Source organism: Prunus persica, chromosome G3 (assembly GCF_000346465.2).
Source record: "Prunus persica cultivar Lovell chromosome G3, Prunus_persica_NCBIv2, whole genome shotgun sequence".
Lineage (NCBI taxonomy): Eukaryota > Viridiplantae > Streptophyta > Magnoliopsida > Rosales > Rosaceae > Prunus > Prunus persica.
Genome location: NC_034011.1, coordinates 18,443,067 through 18,458,093, shown reverse-complemented (window position 1 = coordinate 18,458,093; position 15,027 = coordinate 18,443,067). Strand labels below are relative to the sequence as shown.

The window sequence follows — 15,027 nt, the reverse complement described above, 5'->3', positions numbered from 1 at the left end:
AACAAAGTAATATTCTAAACTACTCTGTTGTATGGAGAAAGAAATCAAACTTAAGTGCAAGTGAGTAGACATACACACCTTAACCAACTGACATAATTCACATTTGTAGACTAATACTATTAATTATTACTAGTCAGTCTGATATGATATATGTATTATAATTAGTACATCAAAACTAATATTTGCATTGGAACTAGTGAGTCTAGTGTAACCGAATATAGTATAATAAAAGTTGGAATTTACCAAATTATTGAATGCATGACAAAACAATTTCTTCCTCAAAAAAAAAACCAATTTTTCTAAACCTTTTTCGGTTTTAAATTATCCGATTTTCAGATTTTAAAATGCAGTTAACAAATAAAAAAGTTGATTTGGTTTTCATCATACCAAGGGGCAGCCCTAGAAAGAGAGATGGGATCATTGGCTTGCAAGTGAACTTGCAAACAATTAAATAAATAAAAATTAATGAACAAAATCATCACCACCAAATGACTTCTTTGAAAAAGAGCCTTGACTTGCAAACTAGTGATCTCAGATTCAAACCCTCACATACACTATAAATATGAAACCAAAGAAGTAAATAATTGTTAATAATTATTAGTTTATCCTTAGATCCGTCTCGTCCACTCGGACTAAAGACTTTGCCATGTCCCGTGGTGAAATCATTGTTGGAACAAAGATATGAACTAGGTAAATAGAAAATAGTACATTACCGTCTACATGGGTATCTCATAGCTTTTAGGCCCCCATTGGGAACTTTTTATTGCCAAGAGATGTTGTTTTATGGGAACTTTAATAGATATAGTCAACAATTAGTTGGCCGGAAATGCTTAGTTTTCCTTATTTGCTTGCCTTTTTGAAATTTTGTTCCATCTTTTCCTTTCTACACATGCTCTCGGATTTTGGTTCAATAAAAGTGCCTCAGGGTTGATTAAAAAAAAAAAGTGCCGCAGGGGATTTCATTTATTTAAGAAAATAATTTTGGATTTTGGATTTTGGATTTCATTTATTAAAGTTTTACTGTACCTAGTTTTTCATGGATAATCATCTACCTTATTTATTTATTTATAAATAATAATGTACCTATTTCATGACTTATTTATTTAAATACAAAATTTATATATAGTTTATTTTTCTTTTATGAATGATAATATACCTATTAAAGTTTTATTGTACCTAATTTTTCATGGATAATAATCTGTCGATTATTTTTAATAGGTACAATAATTTACCTATGTTATGGATAATATACGTATTACTGTACCTCTTAATTTCATCCACAAAATAATAAGGTAGATTATGATTTTTTAGTGTAACTATGATTTTTTATTATTTTTAAAATAATAATGTACCTATTATGTGATTTATTTAAATAGAAAATTTATTTATGTTCCTTTTTATTATGAATGATAATATACCTATTATTTGTATGGATAATAATCTACCTATTATCTTTTATAGACAATAATTTACCTATTATATTTATGAGTAATAATCTACCTATTATCTTTTATGAGTAATAATTTATCTATTATTTTCTTCTATGAGTCATATGATGTAATATATGTAGGCATGAAAATGTTAACGTACAGAATATCATCTAATTAGCATACTTTTTTTTTTCTTTCTTTCTATGGCATTGTACCTATTAGAATATATATTATATAGATCTATATAATTGAAGAATATTAGGTAAATATATATAATTGGAAGGTGTTGGTATAAAAAAAAAAATTCATTTATCCGACCTGTAGGAGGTTAAGAAGGAGTATTTGAACTAATTTGATTGTAAGCCATTATTACATGAGTGCAAAAATAAATGTGCAATGAGAGGTATTATTCATTTGCATAAAATTAGAGGATGAAAAACAGTCAGCCACTAAATAAAGATTTAGTGGCATGATTTGTTAATAAATCAACTTACATGAACACATTGTCATCCAATTTAAAAATTGGGTTTTACTTAAACGTTGTATTATTGGTGGGTTATCATTTATGGTGTTTGAGTTACAAAGACCTATTTTAGCATGATAAAGAAAAAGTCGACATTTTTGTATCTTGATGGTTGTTACCAAAATAAATAAATAAAATTTTGGCAATTTTCGATTTTGATAATTTCAGTATTGGTAACTCTAGGTTTGGTAATTTACGGTAACTTTGGGTTTTCGGTATATTTGAATAAATTCAATTTCCAATACTTGTTGATTTGCTTTTGGTTATTTTCTATTAGTTTAGTTTTTGTTTATAACCATTAATTCACTAACATTACAAGCAAGGCCTAAAATATCGAGGCTTTCAAAAATATCGGGGTCCGAAAAACACAAAAATATTGATGGAAATATCGAGAAATTATCAATTTTGATAAAATTTTGAATAAAAATCACTGAAATTGTAAGAAAAACTTGAAAATTTTGATTGAAACTTTAGAGGATGTTTATTTAGTCAATTATCTATTATTTTATCACCAAAAGAAAAAAGGAAATACATTGCATGGTAGGTTTGATTGATTTAAGTTGATTATATAGCGAGCTGACAAACACTATGAGTGTAGAAAATATGTAGTAATTAATGAAAGAAGATTAAGCATACCATAATCATTTGTTTATAATGATTTACTACAATATTTTATATTTTATACATTGCATGGTAAAATATATGAGTTGCCACATAGAGTTCGTATGAGGATCAAATTTGTCATTGTCTTTCACCATCTCTATGTGCAGGTTACGTGTACTGTGAAGAGTAGTCATCAAATGATAAATCCTCAAAATAGTTTTGCATGTAATTGTTAACATGCCACCTATATGGATCACGAGATTGGTTGACGTTGACCATAAGCAAAATCATTTGAAGATTTGGTCTCACATTCTTTCTATAAGCCGCTCAATTCCATCCCAAAAGGCATGAGATATGAAGGGTTGGAGGAAAAGTAGAAATGAAAGGGGTTTGAATCCGCTTGTGCATGTGCATAAGCCTTTTCATTATTTTATTTTTTCTATTCCATGTCGATATTGCAATATTATGGATATTATGGATATTATCGTGATATATTAACCAATGCTCATGATAATTGAAGGATATTATCACGGCCGAAACTTCCCCGATATTATCGATATTTATACGATAAGTACACAGATACAATACAAAATATACCCCTCCCTAAAAAACTATAATATCTCCAATATTTCGGCGATATTATCAATATCTCAGTCCTTGATTACGAGTAACTAGTAGCAGTGAGTCTAATTTACAAACTCTCTTACAATTAATAGTTTAGTACACTTGGCTATGTGTATGTATTTTTATGAACTACATGTACGTATATTTGTAACACTACTTTTTTTCTTATAAGCTAAGTGGTATAAGAATTTGTTCATTAATACTACTAATTAGTACTAGGAAGTCATATAATATATGCATTATAACTAGTACATCAAAACTAATGATACTTACATTTTGGGACTAGTGAGTGTAGTGTAACTCAATATGTACATATAATGAGTGTAAGAATTTATCAAATTGTTGAAAGTAATTCTAGATCAGAGTATATAGGCATTTGTGTCCACATGTCATGGACTGAAGAATTTGTGCTTCCACACTATTAATGATACTCGTATGATACCATAATAAATATGTTTATAAATTCTTTATGCAATACATGTATGTATCTCTTTACATATATACAATAAATATTAGTAGTTTAGTTTAGTATTAATATTCACTAATATTTTAGTAACTACGTCGATATATTATGGTAACTAGCCCCTTGACACATGCTCATGCATGTGCCAATTGGTTTTCTTTTTCTTTTTTATTTTTATTTTTAGAATTAAGAAAAAATAACAGGGTAGTTATGTTCCATAAAAATAGGACCTATTATCTTATTTTGGTTTTTAATTTTAATTTTTTTAATATTAAAAAATGTGAATTTACGATATTATCTTAATTTAATTAATAATTTCAATTCTTAATATTTGAATTAACAAAGGGCATTTTCTGGTATTTTGAATGTTTCACCATTCTCTGCCTTTTGCTTTATATATATAGATAACCAGTAATTCGATATTATTTTTTTGTTTTCACCACCACAAAATCAATTTTTTTTTTTTCGGTTTCAAATTCTAAAATGCAGTTACCAAATAAAAAAGTTTTGGTTGATAATAAGTTGATTCGGTTTTCACCATACCAAGGGGCACCCGTAGGAAGAGAGATGAGGTCATTCATTTGCAAGTCAGAAAAAAAAAACACTAAAAAACAGTAAAAACAAAATAGTGAACAAAACCATCTCACCACCAAATGACCAATATTTCCACGCACGAATACCTCCTTACAATTTTTTTTATATATAAATAATTTGAACACAAATCTAATCTTACATAACATAACCCACTGAAAATAAAAATGTCTCATTTCACTCCCTTAATCGATCCTTTGCGTATGACTTTTACCCCTTAAAAAATATTTCATTTTAAATGTATATTTTAATTAAAGCTTATTTACTGCAACACCCTTTGAAACTGCGGTTAAATCTCATTTTGCCCCATTAAAGTCCAAATGACCCGCTTCATTCCATTGACTAGAGTTTTGTGTTCCACATTGGCCCTATCGGTAATTCTATATAATAATAAGCCTTCAATTAATTTACAATAATTATATAAAATATTAACCATCTTCGAATGAAAAACGCAGGCGTGGAGCACTTTCCCCATATCAATGATCCAGAGGGGAAACTCAGTTATGGTGGTACCCATTGTAAACTAATTTAAAACAATTGTCAAACTCTTAAGTGCAGGTTGGACAAATACAACCTCAAACGCCTCGTGAAAAAAAAAAAGCAAGGAAAAAAGATGGATGGAGAAATCAAGATGTACTTGTTACACAAGCCTACTGCTCACATATATATTACTATTATTAAATATTGATTGATGAAAAATAATATAAAAATCTATCTGCCTTGGAGAAAAAGTCGCAAAACAAGTATAAAAGCTAACGTGGGCGCCCATTACCACCAAAATAAACCCAAGTGAAGAGAAACAAGAGGCTCATCTATATCCACACACACAACAGAGTCGGTCAGTCAAGAAGTCAATTCATAAAACCCATTTCCCTGATTTCACGTTCATACCCAGAAACCAAATGGCCACCGCAGTTGAATTGCTCCCCAGAGAGTACGGCTATGTAGTCCTTGTTCTTGTTCTCTACACCCTTCTCAATTTCTGGATGGCTGGCAAAGTAGGCAAGGCCAGAAAAAAGTATGTAAATGCAAAGCTTTAAAATTTGTTTTTTTTAATAAATAATTTCCAGAAATCTCTGTTAAAATCTCTGATTGAATTTGTTATGAATTGGGCAGGTACAAGGTGCCTTATCCAACCCTGTACGCTTCAGAATCTGACAACAAAGAAGCAAAAGTTTTCAATTGTGTTCAGAGAGGCCACCAGAACTCTCTGGAATTGATGCCTTTGTTCTTTGTGCTTCTGTTATTGGGAGGTCTTAAACATCCTTGCATCTCAGCTGGCCTTGGTCTGCTTTATACTGTCACCCGCTATTTCTATTTCAAAGGCTACTCCACCGGCGACCCCGAGAACCGCCTTGCCGTCGGGTTTGCCCTATATCTTTCTCCATTTTCAATCTTACCTATTTCCCAATCTCTACTCATTTAATCATTTTTAACATATCTAGCATATGACATGTTATGTTATTTTTCTTCTTTTTGATGAAAAGAACTATGGCTATTGTCTTAGTACCATTTTTCAATCTTCTTACTCGTGGAAGAAAAAAAGGTTGTATTTGAAGTGGTTAATAACATTTACCCCTACGCCCAAGATGCTAGGTTCAATTCCCCATTCCTAACATCGCTTATATTAAACAATATATAATACAATTAGTACATTTTTCAAGTATTTTATCAAATATATGTTATGTTGTGATATGCTAATTCGGACTGAACATGTTATGTTATGTTTTGAGATTGTTACTCTCGAATGAACTTAACGTATGTCATGTTATGTCGTGAGATTATTAATTTTGACCTGAGAGCATAATCAAATAAGATTTGACATATGTGGCCGCCGTCTTAATATGTTGAATTGAACTATTTGGAAATGGAAAATTTGCCTATAGAGTTCATTTTTTATTTACTTTTTGTGTGTGTGTGATGATGACAGGAAGTACGGGTTCTTGGCTCTGTTGGGGCATATTGCGTGCACAATTTCCTTTGGGGTCACTCTTCTTCTCCGAGGATAAAACAGAAGTAACCAAAACCCTCATGGGCGTTGGGGGCTTGCCAGTGCCATCTCATATGCTGCTGCTACTTTTTTGATCCTGTAGTTTCTTTTTTATTTTGTAGTGTTTGGCTTTTGAATAAGAAAGTGCAAGAAATAGGAAGGAGGGTGTTTCCGTTTGTAGGTTTTCATGTCTTTATGTTTATGTGTGAATGAATTGCATAATTACTATCTCATTTTACTTTCTTGTACTCATTACCTTTTGTTTTCTCTGCCTTTGGTTTTTTGAACAAAGCACCGTACATGGTTGTAAAAACTGAACTTATTAAAACAAAGAAAGATACATAACCAAGACCAAAACAAGAATAAATAAATAAAGTTAGCGGCTCAACAAGAGCATACAAGAAGAAGAGCCACCCAAGTGGCACAAACAGGACAGACAAACACATTCATGAATTGCCGAGGAATTGGTGGAGTTTTGTTTGACATAAAACAAAAAACCCAAATGATGAAGCAAACCTAACAACACCAAGTTGACTAGAGCCAATGTACTCTCCGCTCTGCATCCGAGTTCGAATTCCCCTTTCCATAGTTTAGATTAGATTAAAGTAGAATATCGTTTGTATCAAAAAAATATTAACAAAGTGACAAGATTTGGTTATTCAACTAACATCTTCTACATAACAAGAAGCCCCTTTATATAGAGGAGCTTTGACTCGGGAAACAAGAAAACATATGAACGCTACTTTTCTTTGGAAGTGAGAAAACATATAACTCAGCTAATTTATGAAGACTTTTTCTCTTCATTTGCATTCTGATTTGGTCCTACATGTGTTGCATTCAAATTTGAGTAAAAATCTTCGGTGTCGTACATTCAGTGAAGATATACAACAAATGAATTGAAAATTCCCAAATTATATATGCAAACGGTTGTACAGAAAATACTATTACATTGCATTACAGTGAAACAAAACCTGAATAAATTTATTGGAAGTACTTCCAATGTTCCAGAAGCTTTGGCCAAACAGGGCCTTACACAACCCCATAAAATTAACAGGAGAAAACAGGTGAATCTGCAACTTTATTAGAGAATAACAAAAATCCACTGGTCACTTCTTCAACAGCACTGAACTGCATTGTGCCATTATCTTTGATGCTCTGGTGATCGAATCAGTCATATAAAAATTCTCAACGGCAGTCCCAAATGGAGTCGAATCCAACTTTTGCTTGGACTCCGGCTTAATTGAAAATGAAAATGTAGCTGGCTCTCTCTCGTCTATTTGCAAAATGTTTGGTGCTACTGTCCTGATCCGGGATCGGATGGCCCCTAGTGTATCATATGGCAGCCGCACACCTGCAACCTCAGATAGAGCCCGAATTATCTTCCAGTCATCCCTAGCATCACCGACAGTCGGAACTGCAGGTACTGTTTGCTGAGAGCACCCTTCTGTATTTACATACGTCCCTTCCTTTTCACTGAATGCTGCTGCAGGAAGGATGACATTGGCACGATACACACCCCGGTCCCCATGATGCCCTTGATAAACCACAAATGCATCGCTTGGAACCTTCTCCAAGTTAACATCATCAGCTCCCATCAGGTAAACAAACTTTGCAGACTCAATGCTGTTTTCAGATTCTGGCACAAGTCCAAGGTCAAGTGCTGCAGCCTGGGCAGCTTTGAGAAGCAGTACATTGACTCCATTCCAATCGGGCCTTACAACTTCAGCATATTTTGCAATGGTTTCAACAGCAGAAAAAATTGCATCCTTGTCTTTTCTCTCAAAGACCCCAGCACCAATAATGATGGCAGGGTTTTTGGCATTTGAGAGGACTGAGGAAAATGGGTGACGACGCTCGGCAATTTCTTGAAGTGTCTGAGGGCCTGTGCCAAGATGCTCGTGATCATAGTTGAAATCAGCTGCAGGGCCAATGTACCCAACCTTGGCGTGGGTAGCTTGCACCGTCTTCCGGATTCTAGCATTTACAATAGCAGCTTCTACTCTTGGCTGGAAATATAATATGAAAGTATGAGTTCCTCAACAAAACCATATTTAAAAAACACTTTATCCACTCATCAACAAATACCCACTAGGCCACTACCCATTCATCCATCTTCAGCATGTCATACGAGCATGTAAGAGGCAGGTGAAAATCACTTAAACTGGACTATAAAGATCATTAAGATTAAATTCCTAGAAACATACCTGGGTACCAACCAATAGAAAAGCATCCGCCTTCTCAAGCCCAGCAATGCTACTGTTCATAATATATCCAGATCGAAGATCAGCATCACGATTTGAACCATTTCCTTCACACCACACATTGTTTGAACCCATTTTATTTAAGAAGTCTTTCAGTGCCATCATGGACTCAGCATCAGACAGCTGACCAGCAATCCCAGTAATCTCCTCTGGTTTAACTTGATGAGCCATCTCAGCAACTACAGCAAGGGCATCACGCCAGCTCACAGGCTGAAAGCGCCCATCAGCACCACGAATCATAGGGTCATTTAACCTCTGCCTCTTCAAACCATCATAACAAAATCGAGTCTTGTCTGATATCCATTCTTCATTTATGTCCTGCAAGAGGTGGTAAGGAAATACATTATAGAAAGAAAAGAAAAAATTTAAGGTGAAGGATAACACCCAAATACTTTGAATTTCAGTGTCTTGATATATGGTGCTAGGGCACCCAAGTAGATTGGCAAATTTCATGATGTGCATGTCCTTAAACACTGACTTCCAAATAGGAAGTCACATGGCGTTAATGAAGAAATCAATAATATGGGTTCACTTGCAAACTTAACTAGCATTAAGACTAAAAGCAAGATCAAAAGAAAATATATGGCGCCATGAGAGTTATGATACACTCGGGACAACTGAGACAGATCAAACATGACAGGTTCAGGTGTTCAAGGTTAACAATAAGAGACCAAACTAGGACAAGTTTCTTGACTCAGACTCAAGAGTAGATTGTGACTAAAATGTTTCGGATAGTCCAAACATAGCTCCTAAGAATTACTAAAATTCGAGTAGATTTAGTCAAAAGAGTACATAAGTCATGGCTGACAAGTGGGCCGGTCAATAAGAGTCGGGTCAATCGACCGAACCACAAAAAAAGTTGATTACAATCTGAAATCGCCAATAGTCCAAAGACAATATTGTGGTCTCAGCCATTTGCATGCAGCCCATATTGGAGTCCCCAAACAAGTTGACGCCCCTTTATCAGATGTTTATCCTTCATTTTTCACCTTCTCTCTCACCCTTCAAAACAACAGTGAACCTCTAAGGCCCAACCACTCCATTGAACCTCACATCTAGACAGTCCCCATCCTCTTGGGGCAACCACTGTTTTATGGTCATGTTTCATGGTGACGATGGGAAGAGGGAGGTTTGACTTGTGTCAATTCGCAGAAAGGAAAAAGAAAAAAAAGTACTACTCGTAGATGGTGTTAGTATTGAGATGCCCACATCCACATGGCTTAATTTCACGGAAAACCTAAGTCTTTCCCCTCAGGCCCTAGCCACTCCGTTGAATTTCAAATCTAGACACCACTGATCCTCTTCCATCAACTCCTGTTGTATGGTCAGATTTCATGGTGCCATGCACTTGATTCATACTGATGGATAAGGGAAGCAAGTGAGGTTTTACTTTTCAATTTTCGGATAAAAAAAATTGAATATTAACATGGCGTTAGTGCTATGTGCCCATGTCCGTGTGGCCTTTTTTTTTTTTGGACAAATGGATGTGCAAGACCTACGAAATGTGGATGGTTGTTCTTGCATTTATGGATACACATGTTAGGTTCGCAGGGTCCATCATGATAGAAACTAACCTGTAACTATTTAGTTGTATCACACTTTGTTGGGAACGACTACACTATGATAGGGCCTTTTGTATCTTTAATCATGACCATGCAAAATAACGTTCTTTTTGTGACAGAATGTTATAGTTATGCAGTGGCATTTTCTAAGCAGCAAATAAAAGAAACTATTAATGCTTTATTAGGAATTCTCTGACCTGTTTAATCTTCTCAGCTACCTTTGGCACTAGAGGAAATCAATATCCGACAAATTAACAAAGCCTAATGTCAGCCATTAACGTTAATGCCAAAAAAATGTTAGTGCATGTTGGTTTTTATCTTTTCTTTGTTCTTTGTTCGTATTTTTTCGTTGTGCAATAAAATGTCCCTTTTTCCAATAGAAAAATAAAATAAAAAATCTATTGCATATAATTGTATTGTGAAAACAAAATAACTCGTCCAAAAGATAATACAATAAAAAATTACCTCATTTAACCGTGGAACGATGCGCAGGACTTCTGGACCTCGGCTATCAATTCGAATGTTCGACCCAACAGCATCAGTAACATCAATGGTCTCTGTTCCCTTCAATTCCCAATTTCGAGCTTTAAATGCAAATGGTTTTGAGGTTAGAGCTCCCACTGGACAGATATCTATCACATTTCCCGAAAGTTCACTAGTCATAAGTTTTTCAACGTAAGTCCCAATTTCCTCTCCGCTGCCACGGCCTAACATGCCAAGGTCCTGAACCCCAGCAACCTCTGTTGCAAATCTGACACACCTGTTCAATCAAAAGTGCTCTTTATATCAGAAGCTTGCAACTATAATTAAATAAGTGTGCCTTAAAGTGTAGTTGAAGCAGTGACCACAAGATAAGAAAGAAACAAAAGCAAACATCCTGAACAACCCCTAGAAGACTTAAGATAACTTAATACTACAGGTGTGATAATAGAAATAAGGTGTTAGAGACACTGTACTGCTAACTTGATAATACATTATATTATGGATATGCATCCAAACTTGGCTCAACAGCTTTCTAAAGAGCAGAACCATGACAAACCGCAAGTTAAGTAAAAACGAATTTGAAATGAACTATACAAAGATTCCGATAACTAGGCATTTCAACATTACATAACATTTTAGGTTTAAGACAGCCTCATTTCCTGTTTCAAATGCTAAGTACAAATAGAATACCGAAAGATAACTCAGATATGATTGAGGCCAATTAGGTTCTTATGGTTTCTAGAAGAGTTGATCTGGAGAAGATCACCACTATACACAACTTGGTGCTAAAATATAGATGAATAGGATTGAAATAATTGGTCCGTCAACATCCACATGTCACTCACATCACAACATATCAACAAATTGCCTTGTCGATGACAGTTAGTAATATATGGCATTATGTGGCTACAAGAATCCACGATCTATGCAAACAACAAAATTACCTTGCACATTCATGGGAGCAATTAAAAGCAAGAAATCCGAATGTGAAAATAGGTACCAACTCACAGAAAATCATAATCTTCTTCGATTGGAATACCAGTCATGAGATTTCAGTATTGACAGCATCATTATCACAGGAAAATTTGATGATTAAACTTATAAGATAACCCCATTGAGGGAAATTATTCTCACGTATAATGCAGCAGAAAAACCGAGAAACAATTACAAGCGGGTCAATAAACTTAACCCTATAAATTATATTATGTACGTTTTGTTAATTTGAAAACTTATGATACCTAGAAGACAGATCATCGTGCTACATGGATTTGGCAAGACAATTTCATAACTCACTGTGGAATGTAATAACTAGGGTTAGACTGACAACTTTCAAATATGGCATACTTCTACATGTTAAAATGCTACAGCATCACAAAAATAATGTTCTCTCCAACCAAAAAAATAAAAATAAAAAATTCAATCAATCAATGTTAGTTTATCATGCTTTCTAATTGAATTCCTAAGCAATAAAAAATGTTAGATAAGAAAAAGTTAATTACAACGTCATCTATCCAGTATTACAATCCACTAGGACTGTGGTGAATAAGTGGGTATGAGAGGTAATGTTGGATTCTGACCTTGTACATTGAATACAACGAGTCATCACAGTCTTCACCAAAGGACCAAGATTCTTATCCACTACGGATCTCTTCATTTCAGTGAAACGGCCGCGATCAGATCCAAAGGCCATAGACTGATCCTGCAGATCACACTCTCCACCCTGATCACAAATTGGACAATCCAATGGATGATTCATCAGCAAAAACTCCATCACCCCTTCTCGAGCCTTCTTGGCTATTGGAGTATCAGTCTTAATTTTCATGCCTAAAAAGAAATTTTGTCAAGAAAACTGCAACTTTCAGCAAACATATATGAGGTCTACTGCGACCAAAAAATACCCCATCTTCAAACCATTGCATTGGTCAATTATTAAAAACTCAAATCAGAATAAAAGAGGTTACAATAGAATCTAATAATCAGAGGCTCATAAAATCGTTCTCTACAGAACATCCGCGTCTTAAATATAATCACAATCCATATTATTATTTAGCAAAAATGTAAAAGAATCTACGTCCAAGAGAAAAAACTAATACATACGCATCCTCCCAATAGTCACAATAAGATCATATACGAATGAGATTAGAAATTTGACAAGGAGTAAACTTTTCATAAACCATTGGATACAGCTTAGAGGCCTTAATCATGCTCCATAAAAATCGAAATATACCCAAATAGTAGAGCCAAAACTGGGAATGGAGAAAATCCACATATGGGAACTTTCAAAAGCAAGGAACAGCTAACCAAAAAACTGGCAACGGAGAATAAAAGGGAATCCTAACCAGGCATAGCAGGCATGGCACAAGAGGCGACGGGCTTCGGCGACTTCTCAACTTCAACGAGACACATCCGGCAATTACCAGCGATCGATAACCGGCTGTGGTAGCAGAACCTAGGGATGTCAACGCCGGCGACCTCACAGGCCTGCAACACAGTGAATCCCTTGGGGATTTTGACCGGGTAACCATCGACGAAGACCTCGATGGCATCTTCTGGGTTGGGGAAGTGGACTCGGGCCCCGCCCACGGGGGTCCGGGGAGGGAGATCGGCGGCGGGCTCGGGCTGGGCCGCGGCGGAGGATTGGTCGGCATTCTGGAGCTCCGGAGTGGTTGAGACCGCTCTGTGGAAAGAGAAGGGTCTAGGGTTTTGGGAGCTGAGGAGCCTTGACGCTGTGGGCCGCATGGCCCTCGAAGCAAGCGATCCTAACCCCATTTCTGTCGACAATAGCTCGCTCTCACAATGTGTATGATTTTTGTTGTTTTCAGAGGTCTAGAGATTTGAGCCCTGTGAGCTACGAAGAAGACTGAGAGAAACGGAAGTTGTGGTTGTTGCGTTGCGACGTTGGAAATGAAAGCTCTTCCCAAAATAAAACAAGTGTCGTCCGATCAGTGGAGTGGGTCTGAAAGCCCACATTGAGGCCCAGTAGTATTCTAGAGCCCAACTGACTCACTTTACTTTTTTTCTCCCTTCTCCACGCGGACAACACGTGCTCTTTATCTTGGGGGAATATGACATGCTGTCCCTTAGAAATTTGACGAGTATCAGAATTCCATTTGGTATGAAAGCTGTAGTGCCTCTATGGGCTCGTTTGGTACACAGGACTGTCTTGGCATGGACTATGCTTAGGGACTGGCTTGGCTTGGCTTGGCTTGGTCTAAGTTGGATAACACTTATCCTGCGTTTGGTGTATGCTTGGACTAGGACTATAATTTTTTTATTTTTTCAAAAATATATATATATGTATATATGTATTTTATAATATATATAATATATATGTATATACATGTATATAAGTATATTATAATAATATTATATATTTTAAATAATATAAACGTACATACATATATATAAGTGTATATAGGTGTATATATGTATATTATAATATACATGGGTATAATACATATACATATATTTATATATATGTATGTATATTATAATATATAATATATATAGGTATGTTATAATAATAATAATAATAATATACATGTATATACGTGTATATATGTATATTATATATGTATGTATATATACATATATATTATATATATATATATATATATTATAAAATACATATCTATATATAATATATGTATATATATATACGTATATACATGTATATAATATATGTGTATATAGGTGTATCTATATATTATAATATATACATGGGTATAATACATATACATATACATATGTATATTATAATAGATAATATATATGGGTATGTTATAATAATAATATACATGTATATACGTGTATATATGTATATTATAATATATATATACATATAATATAAATATATAATGTATATGTCTATATACGTGTGTATATGTATATTATAATACATACATGGGTATAATATATACACATATATGTATATATACTTATATATATGTATTATAATAATATATATTACAAATATACTTGTATGCTATTATTATAATATTAATATGCATGTGTATATGGGTATATTATAATAATAATATACGTGTATATATCTATATGTATTTATATATTATATATGTATATATGTGTTTATATATATACATGTATATACGTGTATATATGTACATTAATATATAATATAATATATATTACATATATACATGTATACATGTATGCTATTATTATAATATTAATATGTATGTGTATATGAGTATATTATAATAATAATATATGTGTATATATCTATATGTATTTATATATATTATATATGTATATATATGTATATATATACTTGTATATGTGTATATACATGTATATATGTACATTATAGTATATGTGTATGTAATAATAATAATAATAGTAATATATGTTATTAGTATTACAATATAATATATGCATCTCATACATTGGTAAACATAGGACTAGCTAATCCTCCCTTTCTACATGGGATTAGTAGTCCCCTCCTAAGGAGGTGTTTTTGGTGGGCCCGGTATAACG

At 33.9% G+C, this 15,027-nt stretch overlaps 2 protein-coding genes across 2 annotated transcripts; one reads left to right on the top strand and one right to left on the bottom strand.

Moving 5' to 3' along the window:
• On the top strand, positions 4,937-6,476 carry LOC18783675 (microsomal glutathione S-transferase 3). The gene is made up of 3 exons (XM_007215055.2): positions 4,937-5,252; positions 5,351-5,599; positions 6,165-6,476. The coding sequence occupies exons 1-3, from the start codon at positions 5,137-5,139 to the stop codon at positions 6,241-6,243; spliced, it is 444 nt and encodes a 147-aa protein (XP_007215117.1). The 5' UTR covers positions 4,937-5,136; the 3' UTR covers positions 6,244-6,476.
• Positions 7,067-13,432, bottom strand: LOC18784333 (NADH dehydrogenase [ubiquinone] iron-sulfur protein 1, mitochondrial). The gene is made up of 5 exons (XM_020559293.1): positions 12,870-13,432; positions 12,108-12,354; positions 10,513-10,807; positions 8,429-8,803; positions 7,067-8,230 (listed from the first exon to the last, which is right to left on the bottom strand). The coding sequence occupies exons 1-5, from the start codon at positions 13,297-13,299 to the stop codon at positions 7,331-7,333; spliced, it is 2,247 nt and encodes a 748-aa protein (XP_020414882.1). The 5' UTR covers positions 13,300-13,432; the 3' UTR covers positions 7,067-7,330.